Below are 25,161 nucleotides of genomic sequence, written 5' to 3'. Positions count from 1 at the left end.
TAGCACTTTTCGACGCACTGCAGCAGGCTATCAAGCCGGAGAGAGATGTGAGGAAGTGACTCAATACCTGAACAACGCTATCTTATTATAATCACCATAGTCAAATGCAATTTACTTCATTTATTTACTTCACCTCTGTTTAATGCCGAACTCGCTGATCTATGGGTGGTCAGGATTAGATATTGGGAGGAAACAGAAAATAAGTATACAACCTAAACAAAAATCGCATAAAGCAGAACTGTCAAAATTTTAATTAAAAAAAAAAAACAATTAACTTCGCCAAAAAATGTTATAAGGTAAGTACTGAAGAAGCAGAGCGATTTTTGACACATACAGTATACCATACTTCACTTCTTTATGGATAGATATTAGAAACAGGCAGATGAGCATTATAAAAGAGCAACAAGATAGCTTTTGCTATTATTAATTTACAATTATTGAATTTATTCAATGTCATTTCTGACCTACCCATGTATCTGGTATAGGCTTACAGGAATGTCGTCAGTACAAGGTTAATAAGATAACCATATATATCATTTGTACAAAAAGACAAAGCAATTAGCTACAAACAACGATATGCATTATTGGTCTATAACAAAATATACAAATCTTAATAAACATTCCCCTGAAATGCTTGGGTATGGAAATCTAAATGTTCATATCACATGTGTAAAGTCAGTTTACAGAATGCACAGTAACACAACATCCAAAAGTTTTAACATAAAACTTTGTCATATCCATTAAAACCACTACTTTCTTGCAAAAAGAAAAAATAAATAATACCTCCATCTCTTACTCTTAATGCACTGGATATTCTCAACATTTATATATGGACAATTGATACTTTAAACTTTATTTAATGCCCATGATACTTGGCAAGACCAGCACAAAAAAGAACCCCATTATTCCCAACCTAAGGATGGTGTCATTCAGTATTTCCAGTTGTCTCAAATTTTCCCTCAGCAAGATTAATTGGGTTAATAACTGTTGTACTGAATTCAACATCTAACTGGGAAATCGTCTCAATCTTGCTCTAGCCATTAACCATCACAGTGATAAACTTTTTTGGAATGAGTTTCCCTGGCATTTCCGATTGAAGTTGTTACTAGTACCGGTATATAACAAATTGCTGATGAAAAGAAATTACAATGTAACATCATGTAATAGTTGAAAACTATTTCAGCAAATAGTATTAGCATCTTCAAATAATAAGCAGAGCTACTGTAATCTTCTATCCATCTAACTATCCTCCATGCATATTTATTGTGATGTTTGGATATTGTGATATTTATATATAGCTTGGACACATAAACATGATTAAATAATTAAAAACATAATTAAAAAATGTGCAATCAATGGTACTAGGAACGAAAATTTCATATTTCACTTTTCAAAAAAATTTCATAACTTAAACCAACATTCAGATTTGCTTGCAACACTGACTTGATATGAAATATGCACAAATAATTTTGGTTCCATAAATTTTTATCATGATTGTAATTCTCCACAGGAATATGCCTTAAAACGGCAATGTCTGCTTCTGACCTTACCTTTTGATTTCTGATAAAACAAGAACTATGAATCACACCATTCCAATGGTTCACAGGCATGTTGTTTAACAATTTACAGTCAAGTATGAAAAAATTATGCTGCATTAGGGTTACTGCACCACCGTGGGAAGATTTCCCATCTAGTTGCCAGAAAGGTTTTGCTCACCTTTTTTTTATCTACTCACAATGTTGGATAAAAAAGCAATACTTTGACAGTGGTTATATTTCTCTTGCTCTAAGACTATAGTAGAACCCACAAATGTGGAACACTGAGTATCATGCATGCATGCCTGCCTACATGTGCTGGCTATTTAAAGATTCAGAAAAACAACATGGTTTACCATGCCAAGTTATCTGTCCTTAAAATTATCAGCCAGCTGTTATACAGAACTTGAAATGGGATAACAGACATTTATGCAGTTCAAGAAAGTTGCACACTACAGACGATGACATTCGGATTACCCTATATACATGTTTTTGCCTTTGTCATGGAACTTTTCATTGCTTCTCAAAACGCAAGGTGTCTACACCTTCACAAAATGAACTGCAGCCAAAACTAAATTTCAGCCTTTTAAGTACATATACTTCAAATAATATTTCACCTGAAAAACAGAAATGGTATTGAACACCAACATGCAACAATTTTTCCTTATACATGCTCTAGTTGCAAATACTTGCACTCAAATTATATTTGCTGATGTAAATCAGAAACCAAAATGGACAATGTCCCAAATATAACGTAATTACATGTATGCTAAACCCTATGGGACGTCTGTAACAATTCCGTTTTCAAAAGAAATCCAACAATTATCCCTAACAATTACAAATTAAAAGCAATTTGTGTCTTATTTATACAGAAATGTTTCTTGTGGTATATCCACAATTAGGGCAAAAATAATTTACTTTGAATAACTTCAACTCTTATAAGATGAAATACTACCTAATTAATATATGTCCTGATTTTTTTTAACAATTCCATTACATCTAAAATATCTGCTTACAAATAACATTTACAAATATTTTTATCACTGATATTGTACTATGCCAAATTATATTTATATCCAATAATGATAAAAAACCTATTTTACTCCATGAAAATTTTCATGAAAAGTGAAAATCATATTACACCACAATATGTCAACCTGGACGGATTAGCCTTAGCTTGCAATATGATTCAAAACAAAGGTAACATATGCCTAACAATAAAGTTAATAAAAATACAGTTCAAAAGATAAGCAGTTACAAGTTTTTGCCTACCTGTAACAATTGTAGGTAAAGAGATGTATATCACCTAAAACAATTTATTCTGAAAAATGATTTTAATTATAAACTGTTACATCAAAATATTGCCTATAAAGGTAAATACAACCACAAAAAATCCCCATACTAGTGTTTTTTCAATGGAATGTATTATACTCGTCTTTGCTTGTTAGCAGTGAGAAAACTCTCTACCCTACACACATTCATTTCCATATCCTACAGTTTTTTCTACGTGACTCAGCTCAAATTTAATTTCAAATAGATGAGTGTATATTTCATTCCTTAATTCTTTCATTCATTATTTTGAACATGTTACCACGAGTATAAGAATAAATGTTATACACTCTGCAATCATTAACACCAACACCTGAATTATGGCCATATTAATCTGAATTATGGTCATATTCCACCGCAAAGTTCACAAACTGTACCAACTGATAATACCATCTCATGCAAAAGCCAGGTAAAGAGACAACAATATGTGAACCATTCTTCACACAGGTGTGTCTTCAGTATCCCCTCTGTTATCGTTGAGACAATGCACATTCCCCTGCGCCATTATTAATGAGGTCAACGAGGCGTTCAAACTTGTCTGAGATACCATTGTACCTCCCCCTCGATCCTTTTTCTCCTTCCTCCTTTTCTTCTTTCTGCGGTGAGGAGAGTCATGGCTGCGACTGGAGCCCTCAGAAATGGCTGAGCCCCTCGACACAGCTGACCCGACACTGCGCTCACCATCAGCACATCCCTCATTCGTTGCTGCTTTGCCCGAGGCACTGTCGGGATAAGCCATGACCTCAGCATGAGAGTCGGCAGCCTCTGAACTCACAGTGTTTGTAAGCCTGCTAGTCTTGGTGACAAATCGTTCCCCCTCTCCAAGAGTGACAATATCCAGAGTGGTTTCTGAAGGAATTGACACCAATTGGGAGTCATGTCCACCGTGAGCAGGTGAACCTTCCGAGTACTCTTGCACAATAGGCTGCACCTGGTTACGGTGTGGTCGCCGGCTCTTGGGGCTGCCTGTTGGGGTCTTGTGACTCTTTCTCTTGCGCTTGTCGATGGGTGGTTTCTTGTCACTGATCAATGCCCCATTGTCTGCTAGATCGTCCTCTGTATCATACACGGGTATGGTCATCTGACTGACGTGTTTCTCCAGGGACTGGCCTTGCTGGTAGTCTAATTTCCTCTCCCATGCTAATTGGTCAACCGCAGAGAAAATATTCCTCGATAACCTGGTAGAATCTCCAGAGCTAGGTCGATCATCATCCATTTTATCTTGACTGCGAGAACGTTTATGCCTAGAGCGCCTTTTCCGTGTTTTCAGTTCAATAGGGCCATGTTTCCCTTCTTTCTTCTGTTCCTTTATTTGACGCATAACTTCCCGGCCAAATTTCTGTGAAACAAATAAAAACAATCTTTATGAAACAACTGCTCATATTTCAAGATGTCTATAAATGCATGTATTTCTTTGAGCAACCAAATATTTACCTTCAGTAACAATCTGTCTCCAAGGACGAAATTATGTGATAATATTTGATTGGAGTACATGACTGTGAAGATCTGCGAAGAACATTTGGCCTACATCTAAATAATTCCCATAACAGAACTGAAAGTAGCATCATAAAATTGGTGTTGTGGAGTTATTTCTACTTTCCCGAGGGATCTGACAGATAACAGCTGTGTATTTCACTATGACCTTTGTGAAATATGGTATTAAATAGAATCTGAGCATGCAGTTCTGACCAAGCAAACACTGCACATACAACAGTTCAGAATAAGAATATAATGAAACATTACATAACATTTTCCACCCAGAATCTACCTTTTTCTGCCTGTCCAAGAAGAACACATTTTACAGCATTCCCACAACAGCCACAACATTAACCAATGGTGCTGTCTTTCGACAATAATGTCACAGCAAAACAGACAGCAAAGGACATAATACAAAATACTGTGCATTTATATATATGCTGAAAAGCTGAATGCCTGAGAAACAAGAGCACAAGTTCTTCCAAAATAATATGGTGCAAATTTACAGTTCGTATACAAAGACTGCTAAAGTGAATTACACGCTGTACCAATACTTGACAAGCAGAAAATTGAACACTTGAGGTCAAAATAACTCCAAAATCTCAAGGTGGCACAGGAGACTGTTTACAATACATGATGTGTAACCCAGGTAACAGGTAGGTGTTGAAAAGTCCTAACAGCCTGTGATGGTAGATTTTGAGACATAAACAAACATCATTTTGGACTTCACAATGTTCTCACCAGTGTTGTATCCTTCATTAAATTACACGCTGTCTTCAGAGTTGAGTTCTGGGATCACACCGATATAAATAATAATCGCTTAATACTAAGAATATAATGTCTAGTGCTGGACCATTAAATGTACATGTATATAGTGGAACTAAATGAACCTTCATTCCTCTTTACTTTAGCAACTGTTATCCAGATTTTACATTAGGCATATTACAGAAAAATTCTCATCAAACATTTGAACACATGTAGATTGAGTATAGAAATGTGTTAACACACTAAATTAGAAATCTGAAAAATTACTATTACATGCAAATATAAGAAAAAAGCTGCTGGTGGCATTGGTTTTGAACAAACAGCTTTTCTTCTGAGAGACTGAGAAGTGGCAGGAGTTCAATAGGAACTGTGTATATTCCCAAATTACCTTCCAGTGATTAACAGCCCCTTTCCTCTGCTTGGCCTTTGTCTTATTGCATGCCTTGATGACCATAATGCCTCTGCGATGACCCTCATTCTCTGCCTTTTCTCCATCTTCATTGGCCGGACTTCCCATCTTCACAGAGTACCGCTCCTGATATCGCTGCAGATCATCCTTGTGGAAGGCACGCTCCAAAACTATCACAATTTTAGCTGACTGTGAAAACAAAAGGGAGATTATGTGGCAGCGGTGTTTTTAACAATCCTACCTTATAAGGTTTACAAGAAAGTAAAATACATCAGACTGTCTCACACTTATAACATCAAAGACCCTGAAATACAAAAGTGTCTCCAGATGAAATTAATCTAAATTATAAGGGCATAATGCAATCTCCAGAATCGAACTGCAAGCACGTTTCCTGCACATCAAAGTATATTAATAATTTTACATATAATTGTCTCTGTGCATTTCAAAAGGTAAATGTACATTTGCATTTAGACAGGTTGTTATTGTATAAACAGAATCAAACAGTTGTGACTCACCTGTCTTCGCCATTCTTTCTCTGATTTTGAGATCACCTGTTGGTATGTGTTCCCCATCATGGCTATCAACATGTTCAAGAGAAGGATTGGAACAAACACCATGAAGACGCCAAACACCAGCTTCGTCAGGAAGGCATAGTGGGTATAGTCAAACTCTTGATACTGGAAAGATATGAAGAAACACACTCAAGATGATCAACAGATTACAGCAAATTCTTGGACAAAGAAGTTAAACCAAGTTCACAGATGACAACTTCCTTAAATTGCATAAATAAAGTTTCACTGGTTGCTCACACCACCGTCAGACTCTTTCGTGCAGCTTAAAAGGGTTATCATACATAAGCGTCATCAAAATTTATAATACTATAATAAGCAATCCACATGAAAACAACACTACTAAAACTAAAATAAGTTGTCATCCATAAAGTGGTTTTATTTTACACCACCAACGTCTACATGTAAATGCCACAAAAGGAAAAGAGATGAGTGCTCCGGTTCAGTTTTGCATCTCCATTTTATTGTTCTATTTTATTGTTTATTTCTTAAATACATATAAATTTGCTTTGATGCAAATTACATGTGTCAGAGAAATGTGACCACTTAAAGTTAATTAATGAGTACATCTGCTTCTTTTTTTCTCCCATTTTATACAATCTTGGAAATGGGGTACTAAATGGCCTAAATGCATTTATGGAAAGCCAGAAGGGCATATATGTATGTGTTTACCCAGCCACCCGGACTACATCTCCTTTACTCTACAAGCTATAAACAATGCTATTCAAAAAGACCACAAAACTTCCACCAACAATTTCTAAAAAGTCCACAAAGAAGAGTCCTAATTCATCAAACCCAACAATGCTACATATCACAGGTGTAAAAGCTACTATGACCAGTACGAATTTCAGCACCCAGGAACCAGAGTATAATCTGAAAATGCTGTGAAGAAAAAACGACACAAGATGGCAGGAAATTTTTCAGCAAAAAACAAAGTAAATACCAAAACAACACTAAGCCCCACAGAAAATGGAATTCATTCACAACAGAGAACACATGTACATTATTGGAAAAACTCTCTGTTGAGAGAGAATGAGAGAAAATATGTGCAAGGAAAATGAAAAATACTTCTGATTTCTGTAAAATGTCACCTTGACAACTCCACCTTTTCGCATCTGTATGAGCAGCATGTAAATTATATACAGCTAACTGATTAAATGTAATTCCAAAATTTCAGCTGTATACATGTACCATGTGAAATTACATGTATCGGATCCTATTTAAGTTAGATAAGCACAACGTACCCATGGAGATTGAAATTTTGCAGACAAGGATAAATCTGTAATATTTCCAAAACTACAGTATTTTGGATAAAAAATGTATTCTTCTACCATAACAATTTTGATTTTATTCTGCTTGTCCAAGAACAATGAATATAGCTTGTCTTGTTTACAAAAATACAGGAGTTTTATTTGACTGAAAAAAATATAAGTGCATTATCTGGATTATGAGATGTACTTTTAGAATCAAGTACAAAGTCAAAATAAACTAAAAAAAATTATTTGGATTATGAGATGTACTACAAGTAGAATAAAGTACAACAGGTGAGAGCAACAAAATCTTTAACTGAACTTTGAGCAGGCCTAATAAAGAAAATAATAAACCATTTGGATTATGAGATGTACTATAAGTAGAATAAAGTACAAAGTAAAAATAACTTTTCATGTAAATTTTAGTTCTATGTTCAACCAGTACTCCTGCACAGGCGACCTCTAAAGGTATGCCCACCAATGGAGTCCAAACCTGTACAAATAAACTGTAGAGTAAATAAATAAGGTGGCATACTGATGATAAACCAACGTCGACAACATTAAGCTTGCAGGGCCATGTTGTAGACGATGGGCACTGTTACCAGTTACAAATGATTCATCTGCTTCCCTCCATATACTGTAGGTAAATACTAGTAGTTGTACAGCTCTGAATGTGAGGATGATACAGCTGCCCATGATAGAATGACATGATACCAACAAGTAAATGATACTGTGTGATGTGCCAGATGTATGTGGATACAGATACATGGAACTGGCCAATCTACATGCAACTGTGTGGTAATAGATCAGCCACTAACAGCGACTTACTGAGTAAAATACAAGATGCATGCAAGTCCAGTGTGACAGATTTACTTCCCCATTGCATGATGTGTTTAGTAGACAGAAAGACTGGAACAACAGGTGTTAAGCTGCCCTTATTATAATCTAAGAGGCCCTCTAATTTATGGTTACATTCAGACAGACTTACCCTGAACTCTCCCAAGGTCATCTGGATCAAGGTCATTACAGTGGTGGGTAAGGTGTCAAAACTGGTGATGCTCTTATCCTCTATATCACGGAACAGAAAGTAAAACCCTGCAAAACAAAAACAAAAGAAAACTGTCACAAATGCTCACAAATTTTAAGATATGGTTATTATAGACCATGAAATTATACATATTTCAGTGTTCACGGAAAGTTTCTATAAATTTGTACTGAAGAAATTGACATGTGTGACATATGTATTTGTGATTAAATGTTTAACCAGTATTAATAGTTTACTTTTAGTGTTACAGATTCTTATATCAGTATACCAATTTTGTTCAACTTCAGATAATATACAATATCTTAATTCTAAAGATAATTACACATCATTAACATTTTACATAAAATATCAGTTTAAACAATAAATCAATATATATTTTATTAGTTGTTGTTTAGAATTAGCACCCCGTCTAAACAACAATAATAATAATAAACTGACAACATATTTGCATTCAGAGGAATTAGTAAATCAGGTGCTAAATAGAATAAAGTGTAGCCCAAATTAATGACTTTTAAGAGACATCATGTGGATGTCAATTTAAAGGGATGCAGAAATTACCTCCCTTTAAACGTCAGATGCAGCGAAAGGTATGTAGCAAAATTTACTGAACAATTCATGTCAATTGTTTTCAGTTCAAAGAGAGGAAGTTCAAAGAATCTTTAACAATGTTAAACTATAGCTTCACCAACAATACTGGTTGTTTCAAACTTTTAAAACTTTTTAAAAAATTGAGCTAGGAATACAAAACAATGTTGGTCACTTCTATTTGCTTTTAATAATGTTGTATGACAATGCTAGTGAACAGTAACCATTGCTGATTTAAAACACATTCTACCTCATTTAGTCTTTTACTGTCATCATTGTTAAAGATACAAAGAAAAAACAATAACCAGTTTCATTATTATTCATAACAAAAAAATTTAATATAAACCAGGAGGAGGTACATCGCAACTTCTGAGCACAGATGACTCACCTTGTGTGAAGCCAATCAAGAAAATGGCATAAATGATGCCAAATCTGAACAAGTCACCCGTGCACATTTTGTAGATCATAGTGACAAAAGGACCTGTTAATTTTACACTCCTACAAACAGACATCACAGAGAGAAAGAGTGTACAGGTAGGGTGTTAGTAAAACAACTAGTCAGAAGACAGTTACAGATCCTCAAATTTGCCTAAAACCCTGAAGATATATGTATACAACTAAGAAGGAATCCACAAAACCAATATAAACTCAATTTTGAAACTTCCAAAACTAATTTGTTTTAATGACATTGTAAATTAATTATTACGTGTACACCATGGCAATATGCTATTCTCAATTCCAGTGTTGGTAATGTCACTTCAAATTATCCTCAATATCGCAATGGTGTCCTTCATATACCACAGTTCTGTGGACTCAGGCTTGTGATCAAAACTGTATTCAATGGTGTAAAACGATTTTAACAAAAATCTAAACACATAACATAAAGCTAATACTAGGCTTAAATCTATATAAACTTTTAAACACATCTTTTGCACATTCAGTCAGCGTCTACATGTAGGTTAGCTACTGATGATCATTATGGAGAGCCCTGCTCATGTTGAGAATTTAAACCAATATCTTCTCAGTACACAGTCACTAAAAAAATTTGTAGTTTATATAAAAGTAATTTTATATATAAAAATAGAAAATAGGTATTAAAAAGGGCAGTGAACTATACTGGAGAAAAGAGATTTTTTCCAAAAAGGATTATACATGCACTATGGAAATTACTTAAGTATTAAGTATAAACTATTTTCAAAATATCAATGTTCAAACAGATTTGATATAGATAAATGCTGTGAGTGTGTGACATACTTGTACATGTACTTATCCATGCAGATGCATAGAAACTCTCCAAATATGTCTGAATCTTTGACATATACCATCAAACAGTCAGAGTTAGTAAAAGTTCACACAGTCATTATTAGTTAGACTACATGTACACTTGTGGTTTTGGTGTTTCCATAGATACATATACCTTGGGCAAACATCAGAATAAAGACGAGGTAGATAACAGTAAATTTCAAAAGATCCTCTGAGACCATCAGGTATAACATGACTACATAAGGTCCTATTATATGGAATATCCTGAAACAAAGTGACAACACAATTGTAGTTGATTTTGACTGCAGGGTCACAGCCACTGGAAAGGCACAAGTGACATTTCACAGAATATCGGTGATATAACTCATTCATTTAAGCACTGAATATATTCCAATATGTTCAGGAAACTTCACCATTTAATTCCTTTGTTTCTCTATAGATACATCCTGAAGGAACAAGTCATGACCTTACAGGCTACAGGTGTAAGATTTTATAGCTTTTTATGGTAGTTATCAGTGCTGGGCCCTCCATAACCTGGTAATGCAGGAACTGCAGGCTGAACAAAACAGAGGCCTACAAGTTTTGTCACCACAAGGAAATTCCATATGTCCAAGTTCCATAGCACCTACTGTTGGATAACGAAGCTGATTTGTTTCACAAGCAAAGTGTCACATGGACAAAATGGGGTGAAAGACTGCCCCAAAGTGGGTGCCACTGTCCTGGTTATGTTATTCATAAAATCCATACAGGTACATGTAACTTGCTACATGTATGGGAGTTGTTACTGTGTATGCTGGTGTAGTGCTTCATGTAACAAGCCATGTAAGTTAACTGCCTGTCCCAAATCAATGCATAAAAACTGAAAGGATGAAACAAAAGGCCATGAAATTGTGACTTATCTAATGACAACACTGGCAGGTAAATCTTACAGGGTTTGAACATAGCTCTGTGTCTGTGAGTACATGTAGGTCACCTTCATTTAATGATGGTTAACATAAAGTATATTTGGCCACCAAATCTACATTTATACAGCTATATGTGAACCTACTGGCAGTTAGAGAAACTTGTATAAACAGTGGCTTGTATAACCATTACGTGTATGTCAGACATGGCATACAAAACATACCTTGCAACAGGAAATATCATAAATATTAATATCTTGCTTTTATTCCTTCCTTAAGCCTATGGAAAATGTCAGTCAAACATGGTAAGTACACACAATTAACCCACCCCTCTTCCACCAAACACACACATTAAGTCATGGGTTCTGTGATTGATTGATTTTGCATGAATACACCATTACAGCCTTCTACAAAATATGTGTTCAGGTAACAATAAGCTTAAATAATTATCTTACAAAAACTGGGTGTGGATCATTAACACACATCAAAGAGCATACAGATAGAGGTAATGGCACATACCTGGCGAAGAAAAGCAGGAAGACCCAGGCACAAGGCACAGCAATGATCATTAGGGTGTCCTCCACCTGCTGGCATTGATACGGATCCACAGCCAAGCTCAGCAGTCGGCATGGGAGGCACAGTATCATCAGGATACAGGATACAAGGAAGATAGTCTTGGCAGGGGCATGTTTCTGAGGAAAAAAAGAGAAAATGACACAGTACTCAGGAAAGAGGCATGCATAATTGACTGATTTACAATTAGCTTTTATGGCAAAGAATAAATCTCAGAAAACAGTTTGTAGACATATCTAGATTTAATTCAGTCTGTTGTTTCTTTTGAAGATAAATAATTTCAATATGCAGCCAAGTTTCAGAAAACACTCATACTATCTTTAAGGGATCAAATCATAGACATAACAAACTATTTCTAAAAATTAAATGACCGAAAATTTTGTGTTGAGCAAGTTTTGGGTGTAATCTCATGTTAACTTACACAGTTGCCAATAAAGCCCTTGAAGCGTTGGGAATGAATCTCCTTTAGGCTCAACACTGTATTGGAAGCACAGCCAATAACAGTAATGATTTCAGCAGTGTAACGAGCCTTTGAAATAGAACATGAGCACATGTAATGACAGCTTCATGAACTAAAGAAGAAGTACGGTATCTTTAGCGTGCATCCTTTATCCTGCTTATAAGGCTATTCACAAAATCACTTTCAGTTGTACACATATGGGTGCCATTAGGAGTTGTCAAAAAGTAAACCGTTTCAATATGACTGAGCACCACAACTCAAAACGCTGTGTTCACTAAATTTATGTTAGATCACCTACTGGCACATATTTCAGAAATACAGTATGACAGTCAAAATAAAATCTATTATTCCTACACAGCTGTTAATAAGAAATATATACACAAGTCATATACAATGTAGCATAATGTACATCAAATAGAAGACTGCTATCTCTCAGTTACAGCGTTCTCCACATCTGAAGGGTATTAGGTACTCTGAAGAATCATTTGGGTAACTGCTGTTTGGGTAGGTTAAAAACATACCACATCTACAGCTCCTCTGTATTGTAAAAGTTTGTCAGCAGGCCTTAAATACACACTTATGCTGACCATGATCAAGTGAAATAATGCCAATGCCAAACGTTGGAAAAAACGCCTCTGAAACAGAAGGATAACACAACCGATAATTATGACATGAACAAATATATAATCGAAAAAGCTTCACAAAAACATAGGTAGACAGTCTATTTAAAGCAGGATGGCATAAAGCACAAATATAAATTTGACTTGAAAAGGCAGAAAAAGCCTGAATAAATTTATGATTTTTCCTCCAAAATGAGGCATAATTTCATGGCCTATATGTATTTACAATAGTCTATGCAACAAACGTAATTTGATTGCATCTGACATTTCAAAGATAACTAGATAAAGTTAAAAAAGACACAAAAAAAACATAACAAAATGGCTGGGGTATAAGTTTTGCACTACCGCCGCAAATGTCTTCCACTTCTCCTCCAATAGTTGGCGTATCACCCCTCCTTCAAGCATGTCCAGGTGCTCATCTGTCTCACCATTGATAATAAACCACAGTGCCGACTGCCAGTCTGAGAATGAACAATGAGATAAGATAAACATTACATGTACCTTACTAAACCTACTACTACTGTACATAATGACGGTAAACTTCTACCATTGCCCTAGCACCAGTTTGTACTAAACAACAGTATCAAAATTCTGCAGTGGTCTAGCTGTAAAGCCCAGATTCCAAAAGATAAAAAACATCAGACAACAACCCAAAAATACATGTAAATCCTCATTTCAGACAGACTCTTATGTATTTAAAAAATTATTTATTTATTTATTTATTTATTTATTTATTTGATTGGTGTTTTAGGCCATACTCCAGAATATTTCACTTAAACGATGGTGACCAGCATTATGGTGGGTGGGAACCAGGCAGAACCCAGGGGAAACCCAAGACCATCCACCAGACCTAACCACAAATGGCCGGAGAGGAAGCCAGCATGACCTGGACATGAACTCACAGCGACTGCACTGGTGAGAGGCTCCTGGGTCATTACTCTGCACTAGCACGTTAACCGAGCCACAGAGGCCCCTATAAAAGTTGCAACAATATAATAATATATGTGTATTAATTATTATACAGAGGGATTTCCATTAGAAACTGTAGTACCAGAACAGAATATTTCTGAAACATATATTTGATTTTATTCATTTGTTTGATGTTTATGTTGTGCAAGGAAATTTCAACTCACTAGGGGTAGAGGAAACTGGGTAGAGTCCAGGAAACCATTATGCTCCAAAAAACAGCTTTCAAAACTCATGACCACCTAAGGTGACTGTACAAGCAAGGACTTTCAAGTTATGTAATGTATTCTCCGAATGATGATGCAGTTTGCAGGCACATTTTGTTACATTAGCAGCATTCAACATTTAGAATAAGATTGTCCACAAAAGGAACACAACTTGTGTGGATCCCACCTCTGTTCTAACTTCTTGCACAGGTACACGCATTCAGGGATGAAAGCACAAAACTATAAAAAAATTTGGAAATTGTTGTGGACAAAATTCTGTGAACTGTACATAAATTTACAGGGAAATAGGTTTTCCTTCAGAAAACATTCATCTCTGGTTAATGTACCATAGATCTCACAGTAAAAACTGTTTAATAAATGAGTACTTACTAGTGTTGCCTGAAGGACTTATAGTGTCCAAGGGAGCCAGGGGGTAAACTGAACATTTGATGTTACTGTAGTGCCAGCTCACCTATTGAATACAGAATATCATTTCAACATTGAAACATTTTTTCTTTTATTTTCACAAAATTTAAATGAACAAATCATGGTAAGTAAGTCTGGCAAAGCAAAACTGCAACATCTGTTATTCTATAAGACAGTGGAAGTTTTATTCGTGAAATTAATTCACTAAGTATTTTCAATATAAATCTTTGAAACTGTGTAACGTAACTCAAATGTTGTAGAGAAAATGTTCATCGATCTTTCGTCCTAGTTTCAAATGTTATGAGAATATAGAGATTCCTGCTAGTCATGATTTGAAAAAAGGAGCATTGATTGACATGACTGATTTTGCTTTTTGTCCAGATGAATTAATTACTGGCCACTTTAAAATCAAGATTTCCCAAAATCCAAGGGGAATAACTGAAGCAAATAGAAGTTTGAGCAGATTATAGACTGCCACATATGTAAGGTTTATTTCAGCAAATCATAAGCCATAAATTGCATACATATATTCAAAATAATTTATTTATTTATTAATTTGATTGGTGTTTTACGTTGTACTCAAGAATATTTCACTTATATGACGGCGGCCAGCATTATGGTGGGTGGAAACCGGGCAGAGTCCAGGGGAAAACCCACGACTATCCTCAGGTTGCTGTCAGACTTTCCCAAGTACGGCCGGAGAGGAAGCCAGCATGAGCATATATACTTAATTTGTAAGACAATGAAAAAAGCCATCTTCCAAGGCCAATACTTACCACACTGCTTAATTCCAACATCTCTAAAAATATTTCATGTCTCCCAAGTTTGCTGGCAAGAGTGAGAGGTGTCAGTTTGGCATTATTCTTCAAAGCTGGTTTGGCTGGCTTCTTGTGATGTTGAAATGCATACTTGTACATTTCCTAGCAGGAGAAAAAAAACATAAATAACTGCTTCCAAAATGGCCAATTTCAAAACCATACATAATTAAATTTCGGCCATAAACATGAATTACAGTATCCCAGAAATATGTAATGTACCAGTAACCACGTGTGTAGATATGCTCTATCACACGGATTACTATCAACACAAGTACATATGTACAAGTAAGACATGTTACTTACAACTTGATTGGCAATGACTGCCATATGAAGAACAGTGTTGCCAAATGAGTCTTGGTAATCAGGATCAGCACCGTGATCCAGCAGGTAATCATACATTTCGCGGTTACCAAAGCAACATGCAAACGCCAGTGGGTATTCTCCATAGTAAGCATAACCTGAAACAAGGACAAACAGCTGAACTCACACTGGCCCTCAACTTATCAAATTTTGTTGATCTGGAAAGTAATTTTGGTAAAGATCATTATTTAGGATTGTAGTTTCTGGGCATAGTACGTTATTTAAAATGTAATTCCTTTCCATAAAAATAGGGGAAATTAAATGTCACATGAACATTTAATTTGAAGCCTGTCACATACATATTTACTGATTTAATGCAACAAATTACATACTTCATGCACTCTTGTTCAAATTAATTACCCTTTATTAATAAATAATGAGTAATGTTAATTTTTTTAATGAAACTGGTGTTTGCAAATTCCGTATGTAATTTAAAATTTTACACCAGATGTCAGATTTTTTAATATAAAGCCTTCATGTATAAACATGTATTAGAGGTAAATACAGTTACATACAGTTTTGAAGAGTTTCGGATCCAGATATTAATGCATGCGAATGTACTGGCAAATATATGGACTAGAATACTTGTATCTCTTCTATGGTTAGGAGAAATATATTCTGTTACCATGCAATAACAACATCTAAAATATTTTTGAGAAGTGTTTCATTGAAAGAGTTAGTATTAATTAAGCGAGTTAATTATTATTTAATACTTACCATCATAGTTGGTTTGTTTTTTCTTCTTGCCTCGCTTTTGATCTTCAGGTAGGAAAAACTGACCTGTAGCTCTTTGGTTGACATTAGCACCACATTCAACAAGTCTTTTCACAAGCTCAAAGTTACCATAAACAATGGCAATATGTAGGCAACTCTCTCCTAAAAACACACAATAAAAGATACTGAACTAGGTATAGCTGCAACTGATTCATTGTACATGACAATGAGAATGTTTCTTAAACCAACCTTTTTATTCTGTGTTATATGTTTTGTGTGATTTTTAAATATTTTTTCCCTAAATTTGGTCCACCTGTACATCTACAAATCGTAGAAACAAATGAACCAGTTCAAACCTAAAACATACATTTTCACTTCCACGATGAAGATATTTGATATGAAAAAATGTTTGTCTGCGTGTTTGTGAATGGGTATGAACCACAGTTATGCACATGGGAAGTTTAAATTATGTATATCTTCACCTTGACACACAGAAATTAATGGGCAACTTTATAAGTGATCAATTAATTGATAATCATTGGTATTACATGAAGTAAACAAATGTAATTGTCCAGTTCAAACCCTGCAGCAGGGTATGCCTACCATTGCCATGTTTAGCTTCTGGTCGAAACTGAAGGCAACTGTAAGGTTACAAGTTTCAGTATGTTGAGAGGAGGGTGCAAGGTCATTGGGAATGTGAGAATTGAAGAAAAATGTTGCCAAGTTTGGGTGGGGGGGGGGGGGGTGTCTCACAACACCCTAGTAAAGCTAGAAAATTCTGCTCATTACAAAAAAAATAAGCATAAAGTTAATAATCATGTATTAAACAATGAATACCAGAAATGTTATATAACAATCTTTCAAGTTATGTACATTCATTGCTATCCTTAAGATTCTTAAACAAGCTGTAACATAAAACCAGTTTAATGTTATTCCGCTATGAATAGAGTAGCAAAATTTATGTCCCGACTCCTTGTTCAAACTCTAAGTGTATACTTTTATTTGAAATTAGGTCAGACCACAGCAGATGTATTGTGAACACCTGTCAAGTTGTATCTAAACTATACTGACATGGCAGTTTTCCAAGCCAGTGGTTCATACCTGTTAAAAGGCCTGTAAACCCTGTCCAAACCTATTTGTCATTTATTATCTACCAACATGTTTGCACAAGGCTACAAATAAGTCAACCTGACTGGCATTCAGAAATATTCTACACATTGCGGGCTGGATTTAGACAAATTTATATATCTGTAGTACTTTCTCACAAATTCTGCTATTCATCAAAGATACATTTATTTATTAATTATGCCCAAGTTTTGACATATTATTGCATGAAACACCATTAAAAATGTTGGAAATGTCCTTCCTTTCTCGTGCTATGTCCTATTAAAAAGACTATAACAGAGATTTTTTGTCAAAAATTTTGGCCATTATTTTATAATAGTTCAAATAATTCCTTTTACAAAAATCAGCCTTTCCTGTGCAAGCATAAGCATAATCAGTAATAAAGACCCAAAAGTTTATGAAAATGAATAAGCAATAATTTGACCTTTTCTTGATAAATACATGTATAAAAATTTGATTTTACTTCATACCGAATAGGGATCTTTTTCCACAAATTTCTGGTAAAGAATCTTTAATCCTCTTGAAAATATAAAAATGTCACTCATATATTCATGCCATTATATGTTCTATTTTTAAGTTTGAAAATAACAGGTTTCCTACCATTACATTTGTACTTAATTGTGCACTCTAAGTTTCTCTATTGACCAACTGGAACAACAGATGTACACAGGTGTAGAATAAGAATCAATTTTATTCAAATGCAAGGGCACTGATCAGTTGGAAATACAGCTCACAATAAGAGAGTTTTCAACCTAGTACAAGAATTTGATTAGGTATTTCATTGAATGTTAAAACAAATACGTGTACATGTTACATATCCACACATTCAATTCATATCGGCATTGAATATGTTTACACTAAACACATACATGTACATGTAGTTCCCCAGGTGTTGTTGTATACAATTAATGTATTCTAAATTGTGTTATTAAGAGCAAATATTAATTTAACCAACCTCACACTGTACAGACTGTGCAAGTACCACAGATGCTGAAAGTAACGGTTCCAGAGAAGATTACATTGCTTTAATCTTCTGTTGCTTTAATCTTCACATTGCTTTATTGGGATAGTTTTCCTTATTTGAACTGGCCTCCTAAGCACCGTGTCAAACCATACTATACACTGGTCAGATTTAGGAAGTGATCCATGATCAATAACAGAGAGACGAATTGATTTTTTCGGGTGTGGACATTGGCCTCCATTAACATGTATGTTGCTATGGTCACCCAATCACAATGGCTGCCTTGTCAGGTAGTCTGTGACGGGCCATTTACTTCATGAACAGAATTAACCTTTCATAAGAGAAAACAGAGAATAATGATACATTTACACAACGGAGTCTAGGCTGGATTCAACAGCCATAGGGACAGAGGTTGTATTTACATTGTACACTGGTTAGCATGCAGCTTGGTCCATATCCCAAATAATACCAGGGAAAAACAAGTTTACTCTTTCTTAGTTATGTGTATACACAGAGTTTCAGTATCACTTCTCATGGATCTATTGTGATAGAACTGCGAGCAAATTGGTCTTATAAAACTGTCTGTTTTAATTCTGTCACAGTGTGCCCTTCGTGATGACTGCATAATATTGTGTATAACCAACTACTAAGTCACCAACCCTCACCAAAGTTAAATACGTTTCCCAGGCAGCAGATATGAATTCTTAAAATATTTTATTTTGATAACCACAGTAATTTGTGCAAATGGAACTACTGAACAAGGGAAAGTGCTGGGAGTTTTAACAACTTTATGATACAACAGTATGAGCCTTATTCATCACACTGTCAATATTTGTACACATGCATATACGTATACCTTTGTTATTGAATGTGGTCAGACCAGGACTACTCAAAAAATTATTTAGTCTAGAAAGGCCCTTCTATGTTTTCTAACAGAATTTTTACATACCGTTTGGAAAACATGTTAATTTTGAGTCCTACATATAGATACAAAGATAAGAAGAACTAAAAACAAGCTTAAAAGAAATAGTTCAAAATGTTAGATGACAATAAAAGTCAAATGCAAATAGAATAGGGGAGTTTCAGGTTCAAACTCTTCCATCACTGAAGGTTGAAAAAGTCCACCTGTATCATGCGATCTGTCAAAAATGCTAGGCAACTATACTTGATCATATTCACTATAACATGAGTGACTGAAAAAAGTGTCGTAAAAAGTCTTTTAGAATAGACAAATGATGGAAAAAATTGAGAATCTGAATGTTTGTGAACTTGAGAAGCTTCTAAAGGAAAGAAGTGTCATTGGTGCCTCTCGAAAAGGGTAAGACTGGTGATCAGTCAATTAATGTGAACAAAGGTTGAATAACATTTTTCACAAGTCACATGACACAGCAGGACTGTTTTTACCTTTGTCGACAAAAGAGTTCCAACTCAAAACTCCCCTATGTACGAATGATTAGAAATGTTTCAAAACTACACTATTCCAGAAAAAAAACTTTTCACTCCCTCCTCCCCTTCCCATTTCTCTGAATCTTGAGACTTTCTTCAGACATACATATACATGTGTGTATTATATATATATATATATATGACAGCAGAAAAAATTAAGGATAGTCAATATAACTTTAGATAACTAAAGAGAATTAACATTCCAAATTTGTAATAAATACTTTTTTTTTTACGACATCTAATTTTTCAGAAGATCCTTCCAAAAGACCTCCAAATATTCTCACCATAATACTCGTCCCCCTCGTAGATATCCACTGCCAGCTTTGGGTAAAGGTCGAGGATAAGGTAACCAACCTCAGTGTGCATGTAGGAGTCCATGAGGAAGAGAAGATGTAAAGGTGTCTCCCCAACAGCCCCTCTGTGATCAAGGTTCCAGCAGACCTCGTGGTCCTCTATCTTATTAAACTCATCTTCCTTGTAATCCATAATTACTGACTGGTCAGAAACAAAATTCATTATGGAAGCCCCCTGAAAATAAAAAAAAAACAAAAAAAAAACAAACATACGGAACATTTATAACCCTTGCCGATTTAATTCATATATTAAGTTCATTGATTAAACCTGTACACATGTATCAATACTCAAGCATTTCCAATTTAATTTGAAGACAGATCTGCATTCAGCATTAATGTTCAGGAGTCAATGTGTATTTAAATGGCAAATGGTCTGATAAGCTAGTAAAGCTGCATCATTTTTTCATAAAAAAATTGAACACTGAGTACAAACAATTGGCTGATATATAGAGATTCAAATTCTTCAAACTTTTTGATGTAAAGTATCTGCATTTAATGCATATAACTATATTTGAAGCCAACAAAACAAAATCCAAACCCTAAGTGACTGGGATTAGATACAGCCATATTTTATATAAGAAATTTTGTTACAAAAAATAGAAAAAATGCAGTGCATATGAATGTAAAATTAGTACCACACAAAGTAGAAAAAGTTTCCAATCTAACATGCAATAAATTCTGTGCATAAGTATCCGATCACTTCCGATCAGCTTCCTTAGTGCTGCAGTGATAGCAAGCGTCCCACCTAGTAAGTGACTGATAAGCTGCTGTGTTTTTCCTGAGGCATTTGGTGTTGAGCTCACAGAGATAGTGCAAATAAATAAAATGAACGAAGAGTAGAGATTTTTCTCATAATAAAGAAAGAGGCAGCAATTAGCATGATGACATTATAAACCCAGGTACAATCTGACAAACAAACAGATCTGCTTGCTTTATAGGAAACCAAGCAGGAGAGAAACCTGAGGTGGATATTGTCATACGCCACTCTGCACACACTAAGATCATTCCTTCAAGCAATTCGTCTGGATACATTCTACATGTAGAGAGAGTAAGCACACATTTGTGTACATAATCAATTTATTTGACTTTATTTATCAACAACCATTCTGATCAAAGAGCTTGTTGGCAAGCAGTTTGTGTGCCTATGGGAGATTGATTTCTTGCTTATGCTAAAGGCTGTCAATGGAGCGCACAATTTTTTTGGGTCGATGGCCTATGCTTTTTCATCTGCAGAGATCAATACATTTACTGGCTACATTCAGAGTGAACTGCACTATTTATAATGAAATACATTACAGCCTTACTGATTACATGTAACTCTCTAAGAACGAAATGGAGATTATTGTCTAAATTAACAGTTATCTCACTTCAGGTCTACCACCTTTAGCTCCTTAATTAATCAAATGACATGTGTTTGTACTATTCATACACTGTCAGACATACATGTGGTGGAGTTGTTTTTATGAAATCCATGGAGAAACACAAGTATTATGCCAGGCACATGTACATCATTCTGATACTATCATACTGACTCTAGATGTGAGTCAGGCCCATTCGAGTCACAAAGTCGCACTTCATACTGCACAAAACATTTTCTTCAACATTCTAAAGGTGTTCCAATACTTGTGCGCAGAAGCAGAAAACTAGCTTAGTGCACCCCGACCCCCACCCACCCATACTTCTTCCCCTGCCCCCTTGAACCAAAGCCACTTTTACAACACAAGAAGACAGCTGATATACATATATGTCCTTTGTTTACAGTTCTTTGTTTAAACTGTTTAGTCTCATAAGAGGCTAATGTGTTGGTTCCTTAAACAATTTCATGCTGTTATTATTGCTGACTTGATTTACTCAACACACGTGACCTACATTTGCTTGCATGTACATTTGTTTGCATTGAATCTAGGTTGAAGATGTAACAATGACATACATAGTCTCAAAGTGATTCCCGCTTGTGACCAAGTCTAAAAATAAATAATCAAAACAATGTAATGTGGTTTACAGGCATGCGGGAAACCCACACTGCTGTGTTCTCTACATCAGGCCTTCAACACAACAGTTTACACCGGGAACAAACACATGTAGATGCAAGCAACATATTTCTGGTTTTAGAGTTAAAAAAAATGCTATATACATATGTATTAGTTATTTACTTTTACTTACTTTTCTTTTTAAAGCACATCGATGTTTCCAATGTATGAAATCAGCGCGTGTGACAGTCTTTCCTTTGCCCCCGTTATACAACAGCATGGCTATTTCTCTCAAAGCAAACTCTTGGACTGCTTTGTCAGCTGCATCTCGCCCATGACGCTGAAAGGCATCCTGAAAGGTTTTCACAAGACATCCACCTTTCGCCAGGTCAGCAAATTTGTACATAGGATTCTCCTTGGACTCCTTGTTTTGCTCTTTCCATGCTGAATCTGGGTCCAGCTTTGGACTGGAGTTGCACAGGTTCCCCATGGCTATATTACTCAGCAGAAGTGATTCCACCATTTATGGTCAAATCTCAATCTTTGTCATTGAAGAGAAACCAAAAGTTGTGCATATTATAGCAACAACAGAGAAAAGAGATGTGGTGTTTCAGTTCAACAAGAACACAGATGAATGCTACCCTTGCTCAAAGCCTAGAGGACAACATGTCTAGCCTTCTCTTGCTTCATCCTTCATATGCCCTATTTAGGCAGGAGTTGTAGGTAAATATAACTTTAGTCAGTGATGTGTGAAGTTTGTGCGATTCAGGGCTTCCCAGAATGAAAGCACCACTGAAATGTAGAAAACAATATTATGTGTAATTAAAATCATTCATAGGTGGGTAAACTGAATAACATACAATCTACAATTTACAAAGAATTACTTTCATTTTGTACACCTTGCACAAATATTTACAAATGATATTATAGCATGTATTTTACTTCATACTTTAAGAGACCAAAGCAAAATTTAAAGCACATGTATTTCCAATATGGTGCATTTATCATAATATAATACTGTCATTTGGCTTGAGTATGACAGTTAAGAGGGCTTTGGATTGACAACTGAAGCTATGGCACACAAATGTACATATACTCTCTAAGTTCATAATAAGATCATCTTATGAGTTTCATAATAATTACAATCACTATGCTGTGGGACTCTCACAATTTGGCCATTAGTAAACATATTACATGTATCTATCTCAGAAGTTTCCCGAAGCTTTTCATACACATATATATAATACATGACATACAGTTAGTATAGAAATATGCAGTCTACATATCTGTACTACGTTTCACCATCACAGTGGATATAGCAGGATATAACCCCTTCCCATAAGATAGTGTTTTTGACAACATGTCACATTCACAGTGTGCACAGCTAAATTATCACTAAAGTTGGAATATAATGCATCTATAGCTTTTAGAAATGTCTTTTCACTGAACACAGTCACACACAAAATTTTATGCCAAGACCACATATTCTGTAGAGCTGACAGCAATAAGGAGGAATTTAACAATATATAAACCAGAAATTATACTAGTATTTTAGAAAATCAAGCTTTCTGCACAATATGTAACATAAATGTAAAGTGACTAATAGTGCTGTTTAAAGTGCTACTTCAGTCCTAAGAGATGCCAGGTTGAAATATTAAATTGATATGAAGTGTACAATATGGAATATACCTAGCACCACAGTTCAAAAAAATTTACACTGAATAACGCTATTTAACCTGTGTAAGTGAAAAGTCCTGAAAAATAAAATCGTCAGCAGTTTTTGTAAAATTTTACTGATGTAAGGTAGTAATATTCTTTGGAGACGTTGAATCAGGCTGATATAACGTCACGTAAGTCATCTGAAAGGCAGAAAACTTCTATTATCCTCCCAAACTAACGATAACAGCTTTAATACAATGCGTTTTTTCTACAATTTAAGAAAGCAATTAAATCTTTAAGACATACATGTCTTACCACTAAAGTAGCTCTTTTAGCTTGATTTCACTACAGCCGCCAAAAATTGAGTCTTTAAATCATTTTTCTGTATTAACTTTCACATGGCTGTAGTGGTACACTGCAAGGACTTTAGGTTTAGAGACTGGCTGATAAAGAATTGCTAATCAAGGATAGTACCCTTGAATGTATACACTGAGATGCTCCGGGATATAATCCACACAACACCCCCCCCCCCCCACCAACCCTCCCCCAAAGAAAAAAAAAAAAAGTCACATGATGTAGGATAGTATGTGCTATATATATTACAACTAAGGGGGCTGTCCTGCTACATGTAACTTGTCCAGTACCAGTATTATTAATTTAATAGACTTTTACACTACAGGTACACAGTAGGCTATCTGAACTTAATGTAGTGGGGTATAATGGGGACTAATAAAATTACCAGTTAAAACAAATTTTCAGAACCTCATAACATGCAAGACATAAAAATTAGTCAAATGAAACAATATTACATTTGTGCGTGTAGAAACTATAAAACATCACAATAGATTATTATTAGCTACCAGTGTCAGTTTCTTTTCAGATGAAATTCAAAATGCACAAATTCATACACTGCCAGTAGTAAAGGAAAATATACTGGCTTGTTATTCAAATGCAACACTCATACATTCAAATGATTGTTATTCAGCTTGTAGTTTAGACAACTTGAATATATCTGAGTCAGTTCGGCAATGCTTGGACAAGTCCAGCTATCTAACGAGGCATTTTAGTCTATAGCACAATACCGTAGGCCCCTACTTAATATTACCAGCGAGTCAATTAAACCTGTCATTCGCGACTGTGTTGGCTTGGACTAGAAAAAAGACCATTTTTAAGCCTTGAAGTGTTGACTTTAAGATAACCTATATAAGTAACAAAAAGTCATTAAATTGTAAATCAAAAAAGGTCCACTTACTGTTTCTGTGTGGCCCTGTCTAGGTATTCGCAACGGCGGAACAACTCTCGCACCCTCAGGCCTAATCGATCTTGCCCAGAGCCATGTTGCTAAGATGTCACGTGATGACACATGCGCTACTCTT

The 25,161-nt window shown here is 35.3% G+C and overlaps 1 protein-coding gene across 2 annotated transcripts; it reads right to left on the bottom strand.

Moving 5' to 3' along the window:
• Positions 1-422: 422 nt before the first annotated feature.
• LOC135471258 (transient receptor potential cation channel subfamily V member 5-like) lies at positions 423-25,119 on the bottom strand. 2 transcript variants are annotated; one of them, XM_064750416.1, is made up of 16 exons: positions 25,038-25,119; positions 22,320-22,918; positions 20,088-20,331; positions 16,275-16,433; positions 15,501-15,655; positions 15,156-15,299; positions 14,344-14,425; positions 13,127-13,242; positions 12,683-12,796; positions 12,123-12,230; positions 11,648-11,820; positions 9,352-9,461; positions 8,322-8,428; positions 6,030-6,191; positions 5,494-5,703; positions 423-4,203 (listed from the first exon to the last, which is right to left on the bottom strand). In XM_064750416.1, the coding sequence occupies exons 2-16, from the start codon at positions 22,647-22,649 to the stop codon at positions 3,304-3,306; spliced, it is 3,114 nt and encodes a 1,037-aa protein (XP_064606486.1). In that variant the 5' UTR covers positions 22,650-22,918; positions 25,038-25,119; the 3' UTR covers positions 423-3,303. The 2 variants fall into 2 exon arrangements, with proteins under 2 accessions (XP_064606486.1, XP_064606487.1); XM_064750417.1 differs by lacking the exons at positions 22,320-22,918; positions 25,038-25,119 and adding an exon at positions 20,823-20,952.
• Positions 25,120-25,161: the final 42 nt, after the last annotated feature.

This window comes from Liolophura sinensis, chromosome 7 (assembly GCF_032854445.1).
Source record: "Liolophura sinensis isolate JHLJ2023 chromosome 7, CUHK_Ljap_v2, whole genome shotgun sequence".
In the NCBI taxonomy this organism is placed as follows: Eukaryota; Metazoa; Mollusca; class Polyplacophora; order Chitonida; family Chitonidae; genus Liolophura; species Liolophura sinensis.
The sequence above is the reverse complement of the archived record's forward strand: the minus strand, read 5'-3'. Positions and strand labels throughout refer to the sequence as shown.